Here is a 17,598-nt window from a genome sequence, read left to right as displayed (position 1 = left end):
TGTTTCAGAACAGACCTTAAAACATGGATTTCTGAATCACAGAAAGAAAGATAAGATGAACACAACCAACATTTTAATTTTATGCAGCATTAACAAAAATGTGATTTCTTTTGTTAATTATTTTTCCAGCCACCATGTATTTGGATGTTCACAGCTACACCCCCCCCCATCAACATATACTAAATAAGACTAAAATAAGTCAATTTATCCCTAACTTGTAACCCGTTAGAAACAGGGCACAACGTCCCTTTAAAATCCACTTTTTGCGGGTAACACTGGCAGTTAGTCTGATCCAGCATGCAGGAAGTGATGGAGATGATTTCACTTCCTGCATGCTGGCTCAGACTGCACAGAGGGAGGGAGGCACACAGCAAGCTGTTTGGGGGCTAAGGTGGCATAGAAAGTGGTGGCAAAGCTGGCAGTGAGGGACATGTTTCTTGGTGAAGTCGATTGAGGGGGTGGCGGGTCAACTTTTGCACAGATGCCCCGTGGTTTCTACTTATGCCCCTGTTTATAAAAGTTTGACGGAGTGTCGGAATGGAGGTGAAAAGACAGCGTTTGGTCTCTGATCGTACGTTGTGCTTTGTGACGAGCAGACAAACTGTCACTTTATAAAGTGCTGCAGAAAACTCCAGTCTACGTTATATAAAATAATTACACTGAAATGGTTAATACTAAAAAAAATAAAAGTGAAGAAAAAAATATATATTTCAGCAGTTTCAACGCATTAAAGGCATGCGGTCGGCATTGTAGTGATCGGTTACCAGGCAACAAAGGGTTTCGGGTTCTCCGATGTATTAGAACTTTTTTTTTTGCATAGGAATTAATGATAAATCTTCTCCTTAAAGAAACAGTTATTAGATACTTAAAAAATTTATAAAAATTAAAGCATAAGGTGCTTCGAGTAAATGCGACAATCCTGCCGCTAACCGGTTACCTGACTCTTTGGGACCCTGGAATCTAAAGTGTTAAAGGTCACAATAAGCCCTAATAAATCAGTAGAAATGTAAAAAAAAAAAAAAAGTTTTTTTTCGATCATTAACATCCTTATTGAACATATTACGTCATCCACAAGAGTCCTGCACCAGTTGCAAAGATTGTTAAAGTATATACAGATTTTATACATACAAAATACAGGAAGGGGAGGCCAGGTGCATGATGGGGAATATCGTGCTAAAGTACAAATGTGATCTAATAAAAAAATCCATCATAAAAATGTAAACATTTTTGGTTCCAGTGAAATGTACGTAACTTAGAGTCACAGGGGAACTCAACGTCTCTCTGCTGCTCCCGGTTTATTGCGGGGAGGACTAATACTGACCTCTATAAAATCGCTAAAGTAAAAAAAAAACAATAGAAAAAACCAAAAACACACAGTGGGTATTTAATCGGGGCGCATCGCAGTGCGAGGATCACGCGGTGCTGGAGATGTTTCGAGGCGCTTCATGGCGCGTCGTTCTCATGGACTTCGGCAATTCGGTCGATAGATCGGAGAAGTTCGGCTACGAGGTTCATGGATTCGGCTCCTGACATCAGCTGCCTGAGGGGAGGAAATATAAGGTTAGGCTTTTATCACATAATAGCAAGAAGCGCAATAGAATGGCTTTACCCCCATCAGAACCCCTCTCATGTATAGTTTGGCCAGTCCCTCTTTGGACCCCAAACCTCTGATGCCTCTCTCTCCTCCCCTGATGCCCCTCTTTTCTAGGAGGTCAGAATGTTTGCTGGGTACGAGGGGATCGCAGGGTTCTACAGCCCTAAAAGACAGCAGGGAACGGCTTTATAAATAAAACGGGGTAAATAAACCCCATTATTCTTCTAAATGCCCCACTCAGTTACAGAAATAAGTAAAATATTAAATATAATAATATTATTTTTAGTGTGTTTTGGGTATGCGTCTCTATCACTAGAGCTACTTATCACGATGGTGTTATAGGGCAAGTAGCCGACAGCAACCAACAGGTTAAACCTCCCCAACAAACCGTAGGTGAAGGTCAAATGTATGTTTGGGGGCACCATAAAGAAATATAATGTATCCAAGCCGGGGGGGGGGGGGGGTGCTTACTTTATGGAAGACTGAGCGCCGCTGACGACTTTGTGAAGATTTTCCAAGGCCAGGCTGGCGTTGTGCTTCACGGTGTTCATAGCTGCCGTCTCTCCCCGCCGCAGGGCTTCGTTCTCCGCTTTGTACGTGTTCAGCTGGACCTGGGTAAAAAAAAAAAAAAAAAAGATCGCATCAGAACCCCAACCCCGAAAACACGCGTGTGATTTACGAGCCCCTCGACTGGCTACACAGGACCGGGGTTCCGGATTGTTACTCTATAATCCAATTTATTCAAATAAAATCATTTTCACAATAACAGTAAGGAAAGAAGAGACTGTGAACAGAAACAGTTAAAGCTCCACTTTTATTAATCATAAAACACCCAATGAGTCCACCATTTGTATTAACCCTTACTGACCCTACATCAAATGAAAACTACCTATGTACGGCTGCTTCAGGGGCAAACGAAGTGTTAACGAAGGCCACGTACAGAGAAATGTGATTCTCCTACCTGAAGAAGGGCCACTTCTTGCTTTAACTTGGTGACGTTACCCTCCGCCTTGGCCGCTCTTTTCTAGAATGAAGCAAGAAGAGTAATTAGGATCGAAATTTCTAACGGTTTAGAATAAAAATTCCAGATTCTCAGATTCCAAATAAAACCCCGGAAACACCAGACATTGCTTGTTACCTGAACGTGTTCGCAGGCAAGGACCTCTCCCTTTATCCCTAACGGTATGTTAACGCAAACCAAAATTGTCCCATGTGACTGCCTTTTTGGGGACATCCAGTAACTGTCATTTGGAATTCTGACACACACAGCTATAACAGACCAACCAAGCTCTCGGAGGACACATAAATGATTTACCGTCATGGTCTGTAGGTTTTTCTCCACTTGCTGAACCATAGACTCCAGGTCCTGAGCTTCCTTCTGTTCCTCCAGGATTTTTCTTTCCAGCCTCCACTCCAGATGTTTGACCCTGGATCGGCGTCGATGAATATTTAGATCATACGCTCAACCGCGCAGGTTTCTATACGCCCCCTGCCATACTTTACACCAACATATACACCGGGCTATAGGTAAAGAAACGGGCCACGCAATGCTAAAACTGCTCGTGGGAGGGGCTTGGGCAAATGGGTGGGGAGATCAGTGAATGTGGGCGGGGCATGAACTGCTTTTGTAGCCCGGTGCAGATTAACTAAGGAATTAGTAACATTTGCTTTCATTTTAATCAATTTTAAACCGCTTACTTCTCCGTTTGAATTTTGTTTCTTTCTGTAAGCTCGAGGATTTGTCTTTTCAGACAGGAATTTTCTTCTTGGACCTAAAAAAAAAAATAAAAAAAAAATAATCATTAAAAAAAATACTAAAATATTAAGATAAAACCAGAAAAATACACAAAAATTTAGCCAGTATCTGCATCGGTTTGTAAATACACATAAATGTTACAATTACAGTTTGGTTGCCTTAATAAAAAGTCTTATTGAATTTAATATAGACATTGTTCAGCGCCGCTGAATATGAGGGCGCTACTTCAATCACTTAATAACAACACTGTTAAAACTCAAATGTAATAAATTCCGCAGAAAGTACCGTATTGTAGGCGGCCCTTTTCGCCCCTATTTTAACCCCTTCACGACAAAGCCCACACATGTACGGGCTCACAACACATTAATGGGTTTAAGGGGTTAAATCTTTAAACCTACGGCCTTCCACTAATGTGTATTTTTTTCTTTAAAAACTACATTTCCTTTCTTTCTTTTCCTAATTTCAGATTTTCAGTATCAGGATAAATAAAATAATAAACGTATTGCCCCCTAATTAGAATATCCGTGTCACATGTTACCTCTTCGTAGTTTATCTGCAGAGTCTGGAAGCGAAGATCATCGACGGAATTGCTTGTGGAATCCAGAAGGGGTTCCATTTGGGACGGACATCCCTCCGAGGAAGGAGAGACGCGGCCGTGGAGGCGCTGGGCGTTAAACGGCTCTCCCACAGACACGTCGCTGTAGTTATAAGACTCATCATACCCCGCAAAGGGCAAAGGTTTGGGGTTATGGGTATGCTCAATAACCGAGGGGTGATAACTCGTGCTCCAGTCCTCCTCCTCCTCGTCATCATCATCATCATCATCTTCTTCTTCTTCTTCATCCACTAGGTTTTCAATCACGGTGGGATCTTTAAAGAAAGTCTCCTCGTATTTCAAACCCGAGCGTCCGCAGGACTCGGGAATCCGCTGCTTGGAAGGAAATTAAGCAAAATACACGGGGACAACGAAAAAAGGTTATTCCAGTTTGAGTAAAATAATGCATAATTTCAAAAGATTAGAATTTCAGGGAAAGGGAACCCCCCCGCACCAAATATCCCCCCCCCTTTTAACCCCTTAGGACATGGCGCGCTCCCAAGAGCAGCAGGGAAGTTCTCCATTCCTCTTCCATAATAATAACGTTACATTAAATGTCTATTACATGCGGGTGTATACGGAACGCATTATTATCGCCCCAGCCGTACACCCCGGCGCTATAATGGGACCCGCCGTACCTTGGGATACCCCCCGTCACATTGCGTTATGGTGGCCACCGGACACGCCTTGCTTTTCACAAACTCCTTAAAGGAGAACGGGTTGGTTTCTTCCTGAACTTCGACTTTGGCGTCTATGAGAAATAACTAAAAATCAATAATACATTGTCCCTTTTATCTCAAATTCCACAATGCCCGGTAGGCTTTATTCTGCAATATATACATTAATAATATACGTGTACACCATATACAATATAAATATATGTGTACATCGTATACAATAAATATATGTGTACATCGTATATAATAAATATAGGCGTATATATATATATATATATATGTGTATATCGTATATAATATGTGTATATATATAATATACATATGTGTATATATATATATAATATAATAAATATATGCGTATATATAATATAATAAATATGTGTATGTAACCCCACATGTATATTGTATATAATATAAATATATGCGTACATCTTATATAAGTATATATATATATAAGTATATATATATATATATATATATATATATATATGAATGTGTGCGTGTGTGCGTATACATATATTAATAATATACGTGTACGTCTTATATTATATAAATGTGTGTGTATATGTAATATATATATGTGTGCGTGTATACCGTATATATATGTATTTATTGGGACCCCAAAATGCCCCGGTACTCACCATCTTCAGTGATGAGACTGTTGGCTTTGGCATGGGGGTGCTTGCAGAACCCTGACATGCCTCTGTCTTCTCAGGGGCAATAAGGCACCAGGAAGGAGTGCAGGAGAGTAGCTGTCAGGGGGCAGATGGGCAAAGGAAAGCTACATATCTTCAGGGAGGGCTGTAATTATGGGCTGATTATGATTTATGAGTTACCCCTCTGGGGGTAATTGGTGGGCTGTGTAGTCAGGGTGGGTAATCCTGCAGAGGGGGGCTGCACATGGAGCTTTCTGGGTAGAGGGAACCAGTGACAGCAGCCGGCCCCGGAACTGAGATCACAGGCGCGCCGGAAACAGGAAGTAAACCGACTCACACCGTGCCCGTGTCGGGGAGGTCAGGTGGGAGGGAGTCCTGGGAATTGTAAAGATGGCGGCTTACGTGGCCAGGAGCCGGGCCTGGGGTGGAATAAGGAGGTAATGGGTGCGAATGGAGGCGGGGTAGGGTGACTTTGCTTGGGTTAACCCTATGAGTGCCAGAGCCATGCTTCACAGAGGAGGGTGAGGTAAATCTGCACATGGCACAGAGGGGGCATTCACAAGGCTGGCACTATGGCATTTATAGGGGGTTAAGTGATTGTTTGCCATGAGAGGAATGACCCTGGTGCCATTACCCCACTTTGGAGGGGTGCCAGCGCTTACCCATCACCCCACAGCAGAAGGCATATATCGGTATATTAAGTATGTGGAGTAACCTCCTGTCGCCTGCGATGTGTCAGGTCGAGGCGGAATAAATATGTCCGTCATCCTACAGGCGCTTATATAACAGTCCTTGTTCGTTTCAGGTTCGGCCTTTCAGCATACAGAAGGTGCAGCAGCGGCGGGACTTACCCCAACATCCCGCTTTCCTCCCCGTTACCCGGGGTGCCGAAGCCGGTTTTTGCAAGCGTTGACGGACAGGAGAAGTTTGAAACCAAGGTCACCACCCTGGAGAACGGGCTGCGGGTGGCATCGCAGAATAAGTTCGGACAGTTTTGTACGGTTGGAAGTAAGCAGAGGGTTTTATGTCTGCCGTAAAGAAATGCGTCAGCCGAGTACAGATGGGAAAAGCGTTTCGGAGAAAGAAACGATAGAATCGAGATATCATTATAAATAAATATATACGTCTAGAAGATCTACTGAACAAATCCGATGCACTTCGTTAATTAATGAATTCTTTCCATTGATCAAGCGTTGGTCTTCAGGAGCCGTATGTCTATCCCATGCATGTTTAATACCCTCACTGTATTACCCTCTACCACTTCTGCTGGGAGGCTGTTCCACCACCCTCTCAGTAAAGTAAAACTTCATTCCATCTCAGCCTTGGACCCTCTAGTTTTAGATTATGGCCCCTCATTCTAACGTTTATCCTCCTTGGCAAGGCTCTTCCCTGATGTCATACAGCCCACCCCGATCTCCCACCCTAGTGCTTTACTTTGATCTTTGTTTCTCTCTTACAGTTTTAATTAATTCCGGTTCAAGGCACGAAACCAAGTACCTCAGCGGCATCTCCCATTTTCTGGAAAAACTAGCCTTTTCGGTAAGTTTCCCAGCAACGCAATGTTTTGTCTTTAACGCCTTAATGACAAAGCCCGTTCATGTACGGGCTCATAATGCATTGTTCTCAATGGGTTTAGGGACCGCCCATTGTCCTTAAGGGGTTAAAAGGGGAGTAAAAAAACCTTCTGCGAATGGTTCATAAAACGTTATTCGTTGTCGTTATTGTTCAGTCGACGGCCCAGTTCGGGAGCAAAGATGAGATTCTTCTCACTCTTGAAAAACACGGCGGAATTTGCGACTGTCAGACCTCCAGGTATGAAGTTTGGTGATTTATGATGGGGTTAAATCTTGGGCTCTTTTTATATAGTTTTTTTTGGGGTGATGGAAGCGTTTTCCTGCAGTTTCTCTCTCGTATCTCCTGCTGTAGAGACACCACCATGTACGCGGTTTCTGCAGACGCCAAGGGATTAGACACCGTGGTCAGTCTGCTGGCTGAAGTTGTTCTGCGTCCCAGGCTGTCCGGTGAGGTCATGTTTGTAGCCTTTGTGTGTGTCTGAAAATGTCAAATGTGTGAGTGTCTGGGTATGTGTGTGGATGTGTGAGTGTCTGGGTATGTGTGTGGATGTGTGAGTGTCTGGGTATGTGTGTGGATGTATGTGTGTGGATGTGTGAGTGTCTGGGTATGTGTGTGAGTGTGTCTTAATGTCTGGCTGTGTTGGTGTGTCTTAATGTCTGGTTGTGTGTGTGTGTGTGTGTGTGTGTGTGAATGTACCTATGAATATATATATAATGTGTGTGATGTCCTTATTATCATATAATAAAACAACTCATTTGGCTGCTTTTCTTTCTTTTTTCCAGACGAGGAGATTGACATGACCCGTATGGCCGTGCGTTTCGAGCTGGAGGATCTCACCATGAGACCAGACCCAGAACCTCTGCTCACAGAGATGATCCATGCCGTAAGTTACTTCATACTAAGCTGTCCCTCTCTGCTCTTAGGGCTGGAATCCTCCCACCGGGCGCAAAGCACACCAATCGCTTACTTGGCATGTCTCGGTTTCTGCAGGCAGCATATCGGGATAACACGGTGGGGCTGCCCAGGTTCTGCCCTGTGGAGCACATTGATAAGATCGACCGGAAAACTTTGCACGGCTACATGCACAACTACTACACCCCGGACAGAATGGTGCTTGCCGGAGTGGGCATAGAACACGAGCAGCTCCTGGAGTGTGCCAAGAAATACCTCCTGGGCGTGGAGCCGGTGTGGGCATCCGGCAAACCCAGGACCATCGATAAGTCCATCTCTCAGTACACTGGAGGGATCATCAAGGTGAGAACCTCTCTAATACCAGAAAGGAACCTCTTCACCTGTAATTCTGATTGATGGGACATCCGTTCTTCCTCCGGGGTGTTTACGTCTGCTTTCTTCCGTTTGTTTGGCAGGTTGAGAAGGACATGTCTGACGTCAGTTTGGGTCCAACCCCGATCCCCGAACTCACGCATATCATGATCGGCCTGGAGAGCTGCTCATTTTTGGTATGTAAACCAGGCATTGGAACGCACACTCGATAAAGTTAAGACTCCATCTCTGCCCTTTGCGCTACTAATGCCTGTCCTTCTTGTGAATGAGGACAGAGTGTGATGTCGCCGCATACATTCCATGCTGAACCTTTTTATCTCTTATCAAAGGAAGATGACTTTATCCCGTTTGCAGTTTTGAACATGATGATGGGTGGCGGAGGTTCTTTCTCTGCAGGAGGACCTGGAAAGGGCATGTTCACTCGACTCTACCTCAATGTCCTCAACAGGTGAGCAGGACTCACATTAGCATCTTACGGGCCAGAGGGGTGACACATAGCGTGAGAGCGGGGATGCTCTACAAGAAGGGCTGTAAGAACTCTGGGGGTTATTTTGGTCCACTCAGGTCTCTGTAATAAAACCATAATTAAATCTGTATTCTGTTTCTAATCTGCGATGCCAAATTATGCAGCAGCGACGTGCCATCTTTCTATCGCTGCCGTGCTTTTGTATGAAGCCCAATAACCCGCCCGTCGACATTCTGGCCGCTGATGATGCAAAAATCATTTTGTTTTCCTTAGACACCACTGGATGTACAACGCCACGTCGTATCACCACAGTTACGAAGATACGGGTCTACTGTGCATCCACGCCAGCGCAGACCCGCGCCAGGTGGGTACCAAGCAAGCTTTATTTACCGACGGCCTGTTCTGTTATTTGCGACGTAGCCTTCGGTCTCTGAATTATTTTTTTTTTCCCCCCTTAGGTCAGGGAGATGGTTGAAATAATTACTCGGGAATTCACTCTGATGGCCGGCTCCGTGGGAGAGGTAACGTCATAATGTTTGGCCGGCGAGATTTTTTTCTTGCCCGTTGCCGGAAGTCTCTGTATCCGTGACGTGCAAATGCCGTGTTTTATATCTTCCTTAAACCAGGTGGAGTTGGAAAGAGCAAAGACCCAGCTGAAATCCATGCTGATGATGAACCTGGAGTCCAGACCGGTGATTTTTGAGGACGTTGGGAGACAAGTGTTAGCCACGGGTACAAGGAAGCTACCCCACGAGCTCTGCGGTCTGATCAGTGAGTAGAAAACCCCGTTTCGGATTAATAATAATAAAAATAAAGCGGCTCGGCTGTAAGGCTGCGTTCAGTCTGACGTCCATTAGTTGGACGCCAATGACTGACCAATGAGATTGTTTGGTTGAGCAATTGGGTAAAAAAAAAAAAATACAAAAAATTAAGTGGTTGGTTAATAAAAAAAAATATGCTTACATTTTAAATAAGGTCGTCCTGCAGAATGATTATAAACAGGGTTTTATTTCAGAATCACTTGTAACCATTTAACAGCCAGAGGTGTCATCGCAGTATAAATATATGTACTGTATAGACAGTATATGGTTATTTTTTATCTGGTTTCATAATCTGTGCTTTCCCGTAAAATCTCCAGTTATAGGGATTTTACTTTAAATCACTTGAGTGTTGGTACAATGATTTTGTATGTTGTCCTCGACAGGAATTTTGGATTTTAAATATTACATTTCCGTTTCAGGTCAGGTGAAAGCCAGCGACATCAAGAGGGTCGCCACCAAGATGTTACGGAATAAGCCGGCCGTGGCTGCGTTAGGGGACCTCGCAGAGCTTCCGGACTACGATCGTATCCAGGCTGCGCTTTCTAGTAAAGATGGACGCCTGCCCCGGTCGTATCGGCTTTTCCGATAACACCGTCGAGTTTGTAAAAAGTGCTAAAAATCACTGGAGAGGCAGAAAGGGATTTTGGGCTTCATCCCCAGGACATCGGGACAAAGCTGTCTTCTGAGGCTCCTCACCGAACGGATCAGGCAAAGCTTTGTTTCTTTTTCCTCCCCGCCGGCAAAGTAAGTCCTGGAATCGCTTTAAATGCAGGACACCTTCTGTGCATTGCCGAAGGAGCCCTGAACCCCAAACTTAGCGGCGGAAAAGCCCAACAGCACTGAAGCTGCCATTAGTTCATTCTGCTTTCTCATCAAGCCGCAGGACTTACAAGTACGTCAACCTTGTCTGTTAGCGGATGTCCCCTTGTTAGAAAATCAAAAGTATTTAGCAGGTAGCGGGTAGGTATGGCCGTGTAACCCTTTCGTTGCCAGAGGGTGCATTGTTCTGACACCGAGAAGGTTAAATCCCAGCGGCTCTCCTTTCTACATGACCTGGTGGCCTTAAAGACGACTTGGCCACACCGGCTCTTATTAGGTCCCACAGATGATTAGTTTGTGAATATGATTCCAACTTTGTTTACTTGTCACAATAATGTTTTTTTTTTTTTTGGGGGGGGGTTATTTTATTCCTTGGCCTAATGCAGTTATCAATACAATCTTTAAAAGAGAAAATTATACACCAGTTTGTCTGAAATGCAGTCTTCTCTGTTGTTAAAGTTTACGTAGATAAGACGGCATTGCCTGCAAGATCATGAAAGGTTATGTTTTCAAATGGAAATTGAAGTTGCCTCCGAAGAGGCTTTGTGCCATGTAATCTTTTGGGGTTGGGGGGTAGATGAATGCATCCTTCAGCACACGGGGTACATTTGGTGCTGTTCTGGCGATGCGTGTTCCCCTGCTGCTAGCCAAACTCTTTACCGTAAAGCTGAAGTGCCATTGTGACGACAATGAATAGTATTTGTCGTGGCTGGAGCTTGGGTGCCACGGTCACAGAGATTGGGTTGCTTCACGCTTATCGAGTAAAAATGTGTACATGGGGTAGCGTAGGGTTAAAGTAGCATGCAGATTTTTGTGAAACCATTGTATATGCCTCGTCTAAAACCCCTACTGAAGGGTGAGTCGCCGTGTTGTACCCTCTGGCACGGAAATGGGTAACAAGTTCTTGTACCACCTCAATTACATGTTCCCCGGCACGGGCAGCACGCCCAGGGATCCCGTGTACGAGACGTGTAACATGTTGTGCAGCAAATCATGAACAGTGAAACATGTTTGGCCAAAGAGCCACATTGATGGAGCGTTTAGTTTAGATTTTGGCCTCTGTTTTCGCTAAAATCTTAACCCCTGCTTGTGATGCGAAGACTGTTGGTTTAGTATTGGGGTAACTGTATTTTGTAATCTCTGGGATGGTGCTCCCTGCATTATCGTTTAGTAAATAGGGAAGGTAGATTTAGTCTGGATCCATCTATTTATTGCACATTATTCTAGAATGCAAGGTGGTGGCAACCAGATGCAATCTGTTTAGGAACTATAATTCCCATGAGGCCTCTGAAGCAGCTGGGGGGGCAGGTCACACGCTGTCCCCTGCTGTTACTGGTCATTATACTGAAAGGACTTTAACACCTAAATAGTGTGTAAAAGTCCCATGTGCTAGCGGGACTGCACACAAGGCGTCAACCCCCCCCCCCCCCATTTAAAGGAAAGGAGTACTCGGTGTAGCCGCACAACCTGAAAATATACGCTCCGCCGGTTACCGTTTCCGCATAAATAGAAAATTGGAGACCCCCATGCTGCCCAGGTTATGTGGGAGAGGCAGCGTCACTGGGAACAGCTGGAGGAGTAAAGATGGCCACGCTCCGGCTAAAGCACTGTTAAAGCGATAGTGCCCCTTTAGTCGTACGCCTGCGGTTATTTTAAATGTTCCATAACCTGTTATTCTCACTCCAATAACACGGGGCGTTGCTGCATGATTCGGAATGATTTTAATTTTTATGCTGTCAAGAGAAATATATATATTTACATATTTTACACTTATCAAAACGCAGACGTTAAAGGTTACAGGCGTGTCACAGCAGGTCAAAGGTCACAGTGTTTCTTTACCAGCTGCTACCCCACATGGACAAAAACATCAATTTACAGAAATGTCCCTCATTCTGTTCTCACAATGGTTTTGTAAAGTCTATAATAATAAAAAGCCAGAGATTCTTGATTCTGTGTGTTTTAAAACATCTTAATACATATTGATAGGGTGCGTAATATTACCAGACGACCCCCCCCCCCCGGTCAAGAGTTTGGGGTCATTCAGCTGTTTTCATGGAAAACAAGGACATTTCTGGCTGTAACATAATTTGCAAAAGGGTTTTCTAACCATCAATAAGCCTTTTAAACTCAAACTTGGCTCTGCTCTTTCAAGGAAATTTCTAAGTGACCCCAAACTTTTGAAGGGTAGCGTGTATGTGTGAACTACCTGGAATTAAGCATTTTTATTTGGGGACCCCGGCGTGCGGCCAGTAACGGGTTCCAGTACGACCGCATGGAACTGGGAGTGGACGTGTTAATGGCGTGCGGACAAGGCCCATCATCCGGACTGCTGGTTGGGGGGGGGGATCTCGTTATCGCAGTCAGGAGATCGCGCAGACCGCGCTGTTCTTCTGGTTTTTCACAACTTGCCGCTTTTGCTGTTCCCGAGAACTTCTCCTTTTTATCCCCAGCAGGTAGAGCTCTCTGTCGAACTGGCCGGCGGCCAGAGGAATGCTGAAAGAGAACGCGGAGAACCGGTTACTGCTGGGACGTTACTTCTAAATCCAGTGCAACCGATGCCGGCAACGATAAGATAAAAATAAAGTCAGCCCGAATTACCCATTGCTCGGCCACCCTTGTGCCTAAAACGCGTCATAACTCCCATCAATCCCATGTTTCCAACTCAAAACACGACACGGCTTCAGTCTCTATCAGACGGTTATATCAATCGCAGCATATAAAACGTGATTTAAATAAATATTGCGATAAAAGGGTCTCACTTGTCTCGGCCGGGCCTTATCCGCACTTCAAATAAGCCAAAGACAGGCCTGTGGTCCGAAGTCTTGAGCCTGGAGCAGGACGAGTATTTTGCGACCCGGATGTCACCTTTATGGCGGCTCTTATAAACCACTCTGTCCTGGAAAATCGGAACGCAGAATGAGTTCTTAACCCCCACGCCGAACGTATTTACGGTTCAGTGTTTACATTCATGCGCAGAGAAGGGAACTCGGCCGGTGGCGCTTACTGTATAGGAAGGAGTTCTCTGTTTGGAAGTCGTGTCGTAAGCATCGCATCCGACGTCAAACTTGTAGGTGGGAAGGAACTGAATTTCACCCTCGCGGAACCCTTTAAATATTGACCCTGGAAAACCAGAATAAATAAAATGAGCTGCGTGGTGACGTCATCAACAAGTATAAAAATACCTTTTAAACCCCGATCCATGCTTGACAGCGCGGGGGTGGGCTGGTTTAAGCCCCACATACAACGTATTGCGTTGAATTGAGCCTGTTCGGGTTAACCCGCTGAGATCCAGAGCTACCCACAATGCACTGCACATGCACTGTAAGGTGTGACTTGAGTCCTCACCATCGTTCATCTCTTTGCGCAGCTGATCATACTGCAGCAGGCGAGACATGTCTTTCCCCAGCTTGTGCTGCAGAATAGCATTCACTCCCGTCCGGTCCTTGTTCAGACGGAAATTGAAGTCCCCGAACCAGAAAACTTCATCGAACCGGCTCGTCACGTCCGCTGGCGGTACAAAAAAATGCAACATTTAGGCGGGCTTTCATAGTATTTATATAAAATACAGACTTACAACGCAGGATTATCCCGTCCCCCTCGCTCTACATCAGGGCTTTGTATTGAAACGCATTTGAGGATGACGGTTATGAATAATGGGAGTGACAGCCCCGGACAGTGGAAGAGTTATACATCGGCTCTGCGCCCCAACCTGTTATGCACAAGCGTTCTTCTCACGATACTCACTGGGATTGGAGCGATAGGGGTTCGTGTCGGGAATGTTTCTCGGAAGCTGGAGACCCTCGATGATTTTTTTGTAGTCGAGGACCCGCTCAACCACTTTCCCGTCTCCCGCTGTTTTAAAAAAATAAAAAAAATACAGAATTGGGTAATTCACACAAATCACAAAGCAAACGTCTCCTCGTCTTACAGAGCCCTTTCCTCCTCTATTCCGTTAGAAACGACTAAACCGCTCTACTAATCTCCCCTACGCGCCGACCCCCTGATCACCAACTGTGCCGGCAGCCTTACGGCAGAGCCCCGGCGGGCTTCTTAGGGTTGCAGAACCGTATATTCAATAAAATGAATGGGTCTCGAGGCTTCTGTTGTACAAACCTACATGTGAAGTGCGAGGTGATGAACAGAAACGACGTTCCGAAAAAGGTGAAAGATGCGGCCAAAGCTCCCTTGGTTTTGATCTGCGACACCATCCTCGTGGTCACCGTGGCAAATTCGACCTCTGTAGGGCAATAAGGAAAAGCAGATTGGAACCAGAGCAGCGTTTCCGTACGTTACGTATCTACCAGAGGATGTGAGAATTTTAAAACGTGCGCGGTGAGGCGCTAGTGATGAGATTACCCGAGCAGAACCAGATGAGGTCTCGTCTGATAAAGATCGAGAGGTAGAGAACCCCGTGGCCGGACGAGTGGAGTAAGACGTAGTGAGGTCCCAGTGTCTCTTGGAGTCGAATCTCCCACTCTCGCCTGTAAAGAAAGACAATCAGTGGAAGACCAGGTAAGCGCTAATCTTCTAAGTGGAGCGTCTGACGCGTTTCACTGACTGCAGAGAGTCTACTTTATGAATACCTGGAACTGAACTGGTATCCACGTTACGTAATTCGATGATTAATTAAACCTTAAGTGTGTTCAGCAATTCATTAAATACACACCGTAGCAGAGATCTCCCTTATCTAATAACGGGGAGAAGCCTTATTCACAAAAATATATTACATTTCACCAATAAGGGTGTCCTTAAATGTTCTTGTTTCATTGTTTTGTCTCTAAGGCCTCCCCTACTCATAATGAGCTATTTAATAGTTTTTTTACTCTATATTATTGAAATGTAAATCTTCCATGACGTCAGTTCTGGACGTACCTGTCGGGGCTGCCCTCCTGCACGCCGATCACATACATATCTTGGGCAAAGTCATCTTCTGAAGGCAACAAGAGGTCATCGAGGCTTTCCGGCAGCTCCTGCAAGACAAACACATAAAAGGATGTAAAAAAAAATCTGCTAACCCTTTTCCCACTGATTTTGTTAAAAAAATTGTAGAAAAGTAGAAAAGATTGCCTTTCTTCCCCCAAAAAACAAATCTTAAGTGAAAATACACAACTCGGAGAGAGAAAGGGAACTGTATCGAAGACGATTCGCAACCTTAATATTTCCAAGACCAAAAATCTTGACCTCAAATTAAGGAATTTAATAAAATATATATATTTACCTTAAAAAAAAGAAATATATGTTCTGGACGCGGTTTCGTGGATACAGATCCTTGTTAGTATCTAATGTTACCCTTAAAATATTCTTAGCCACCGCCACCTCCTCGAATGCAGATCCTCACCCCGGCTTAGTAAATAACCCTAATTTAGTTCTAATCCACACAGGGATTCGCTTTGGGAATGGATGCGAGGATACGGAAAGATGATGCCGTCGCTAACGGAAACGGTCTGCCGTGGCCGGCTCTCTCGGGATCCCGCAAACCCCAGTACAGGAAAAGAGAGTATTTTTAGATTGCGTGGCAGAGGAAAGCCGACCGAAATACATCTGCCGGCTTATTTGTGGAGGCTGAAGGGCTTTCGTCACGGAACAGGTAGAGTCCGATATCGGAAATAATTTATATTTGCCGATTGAAAATATAAACGGGACAGACGCTGCCGTCTCAATATTCCATCTGCCGTTACCTTCCTCCCCTGCATGTTCCAGGTAGCGATGAAAATCCCCAGTCTCCTTTCTGGGAAATAACGGTCTAATTCCTCAGCTCCCAACAAGGCACCGCTGGCCAAAAGGCTACCTTCCAAGTAACTCCTGAGGAGTGAAGAGCAGCAGGTGAAACACATGTAATAAATAATACGCAAGCTACTTCTATTAAACTGGCCCTCGTGGACACGCTGTACTGGGGAAAGTCTTTGTACAGTCATAAGATCTCTTCTGCAATATGGGGTTTTATAGGAAACCTTTGGAAAGATTTTTGGACCCGCGAGACGCCAGCCTCACCTCGCTGATGAGGTCCAGGAGGCTGCTGGTTCTCTGGTACCCGGACCCGGCACCCGATATATTTTTATCCTGTCTGAGGTCCATGGATGTTTCTATCTAGGATGTTCAGACCATCGAGCCGCCTTGGTCGGATACCGTGCACCCCTGTTTGACACCCAGTGAAGTTCCACAAGCTGCTTAGATTCTGGCGGCGGTGACCTAAATCTAACCGGCGGGGGAAGAGGTTTTAAGCCGGACCAGCTGCCGCGGAAACATTAAATACTTTCTAGAAGATCACAGATGGATGTAAAAAGGTCTCCAGCTTTTCCCCCCACCCAGCGCATCTCTTAAAACATCTCTCATCCCTAAATTGTTGATCAATACATCGTAAACCTGCTGTACGGCGCCGTGGAACGTGATGGTGCTATAAAATTCAATAAAAAATATAAATGAACCCTTTCCTTTTTTTATAACTTTTTGGGGGGCAACGATCCGATATAAAGGTTTAATTTCATGTCAATAAATATAAAATTACCCAAATTACCCCCTTTACGGCAGCCTAAATTACTAATTTACTAAAGTATCACAATCTTGAGTACAAATGTAAAGTTTTTTTATTCCTTTACGGGGGGGCTTTAGCGCAAAACACAGGCAACAAATAACCCAACGATACGATACGAAGGTTTAAAGTCACCACCGACCTGTCTCGGACGTCCTTGGAACGGATAGGAGTCAGCAGGCTGTACGTGGACTTCATGGACTCGTTGGAGCAGTGGTTGCAGACCATGTTCCTGTGAAGCCGAGTGTCGCTCAGGCTGCTGCTCTGTCTGAGAAGTCTGTGCTGAGAGGAACGCTTGTAATCCACGTAATCCGGATCTATCCTATTAGCCGTCCTGAGCGCCCTGGACGCTACGTTGAGTTCCATCTGGGGCAGAGGTTTCGACGGTGTTATCTCGCGCAGTCGAGGTTTACCGGCCGAGGTGACGCTGCTACGACTGGACGTCGTATCCGGATCGGGGGGATTGGGAAAGGGGCTGCTGGAGTCGCGTTCTACGGCGAAAGGGTAAGACGACGCCAACAAGGAGTTACTCTGCAACGACTCGCGGCTGAGGTCAACCGAACCACGTCCTGCAGGATTCACGATCACGGAGGCATCAGGAAGGGATCCATTGGACGATCCAGTCTCGTTTGGGTCGGTTAAGCTTTCCTGACTAGCTTTAAACCTCCTTCGCCAGTGCTTTTCATCGAGGGACGCTGCCCGTTCTAGCTTGTGCAGCCGGGACTTTGGTTTGTTCGGGGGCTTGGGGACAATATGATCAGGGAAACGGGTGCTGAGCTCGGCGTGGAGAGGATGTTTGGGTTCCTCTTGCTCCAAAAAGGCCATT

The 17,598-nt window shown here is 45.2% G+C and overlaps 3 protein-coding genes across 3 annotated transcripts; 1 reads left to right on the top strand and 2 right to left on the bottom strand.

Moving 5' to 3' along the window:
* Nucleotides 1–1,443: 1,443 nt before the first annotated feature.
* LOC149281853 (endosome-associated-trafficking regulator 1-like) lies at nucleotides 1,444–5,321 on the bottom strand. The gene is made up of 8 exons (XM_089498992.1): nucleotides 5,264–5,321; nucleotides 4,584–4,696; nucleotides 3,889–4,281; nucleotides 3,293–3,366; nucleotides 2,910–3,021; nucleotides 2,556–2,618; nucleotides 2,066–2,205; nucleotides 1,444–1,540 (listed from the first exon to the last, which is right to left on the bottom strand). Exons 1-8 carry the CDS (start codon nucleotides 5,319–5,321, stop codon nucleotides 1,444–1,446), a joined length of 1,050 nt encoding a protein of 349 aa, XP_089355118.1.
* A 347-nt stretch (nucleotides 5,322–5,668) lies between these two features.
* On the top strand, nucleotides 5,669–10,013 carry LOC149281852 (mitochondrial-processing peptidase subunit alpha-like). The gene is made up of 13 exons (XM_089499005.1): nucleotides 5,669–5,715; nucleotides 6,084–6,286; nucleotides 6,738–6,817; nucleotides 7,008–7,090; nucleotides 7,205–7,299; nucleotides 7,636–7,736; nucleotides 7,844–8,107; nucleotides 8,221–8,313; nucleotides 8,467–8,585; nucleotides 8,877–8,967; nucleotides 9,062–9,124; nucleotides 9,230–9,374; nucleotides 9,844–10,013. The coding sequence occupies exons 1-13, from the start codon at nucleotides 5,669–5,671 to the stop codon at nucleotides 10,011–10,013; spliced, it is 1,554 nt and encodes a 517-aa protein (XP_089355131.1).
* A 2,590-nt stretch (nucleotides 10,014–12,603) lies between these two features.
* On the bottom strand, nucleotides 12,604–17,474 carry LOC149281851 (phosphatidylinositol polyphosphate 5-phosphatase type IV-like). The gene is made up of 11 exons (XM_089498997.1): nucleotides 17,360–17,474; nucleotides 16,915–17,179; nucleotides 15,922–16,045; nucleotides 15,116–15,213; nucleotides 14,600–14,724; nucleotides 14,361–14,480; nucleotides 13,988–14,095; nucleotides 13,589–13,750; nucleotides 13,248–13,363; nucleotides 13,003–13,139; nucleotides 12,604–12,736 (listed from the first exon to the last, which is right to left on the bottom strand). The coding sequence occupies exons 2-11, from the start codon at nucleotides 17,136–17,138 to the stop codon at nucleotides 12,604–12,606; spliced, it is 1,347 nt and encodes a 448-aa protein (XP_089355123.1). The 5' UTR covers nucleotides 17,139–17,179; nucleotides 17,360–17,474.
* Between the last annotated feature and the right edge of the window lie 124 nt (nucleotides 17,475–17,598).

Source organism: Sceloporus occidentalis, unplaced genomic scaffold (assembly GCF_023333645.1).
Source record: "Sceloporus occidentalis isolate IW3139 unplaced genomic scaffold, rSceOcc1.0.p SCAF_127, whole genome shotgun sequence".
Lineage (NCBI taxonomy): Eukaryota > Metazoa > Chordata > Lepidosauria > Squamata > Phrynosomatidae > Sceloporus > Sceloporus occidentalis.
Note: the sequence above shows the minus strand (reverse complement) of the source record. Positions and strands in the feature narration are given on the sequence as shown.

Coding starts and splice junctions, on each gene's coding strand:
- LOC149281853 (XM_089498992.1), bottom strand. CDS start 5,321: ATGTCAGGGTTCTGCAAGCACCCCCATGCCAAAGCCAACAGTCTCATC. Junction 4,697..5,263: donor CAGTCTCATCACTGAAGATG/GTGAGTACCGGG, acceptor TATTTCTCATAG/ACGCCAAAGTCGAAGTTCAG. Junction 2,619..2,909: donor AAAACCTACAGACCATGACG/GTAAATCATTTA, acceptor GCTTCATTCTAG/AAAAGAGCGGCCAAGGCGGA.
- LOC149281852 (XM_089499005.1), top strand. CDS start 5,669: ATGGCGGCTTACGTGGCCAGGAGCCGGGCCTGGGGTGGAATAAGGAG. Junction 7,737..7,843: donor TCACAGAGATGATCCATGCC/GTAAGTTACTTC, acceptor CGGTTTCTGCAG/GCAGCATATCGGGATAACAC. Junction 8,108..8,220: donor ACACTGGAGGGATCATCAAG/GTGAGAACCTCT, acceptor TTTGTTTGGCAG/GTTGAGAAGGACATGTCTGA.
- LOC149281851 (XM_089498997.1), bottom strand. CDS start 17,138: ATGGAACTCAACGTAGCGTCCAGGGCGCTCAGGACGGCTAATAGGATA. Junction 14,481..14,599: donor CCTCATCTGGTTCTGCTCGG/GTAATCTCATCA, acceptor ATTGCCCTACAG/AGGTCGAATTTGCCACGGTG. Junction 13,140..13,247: donor AGAGAACTCCTTCCTATACA/GTAAGCGCCACC, acceptor CCGATTTTCCAG/GACAGAGTGGTTTATAAGAG.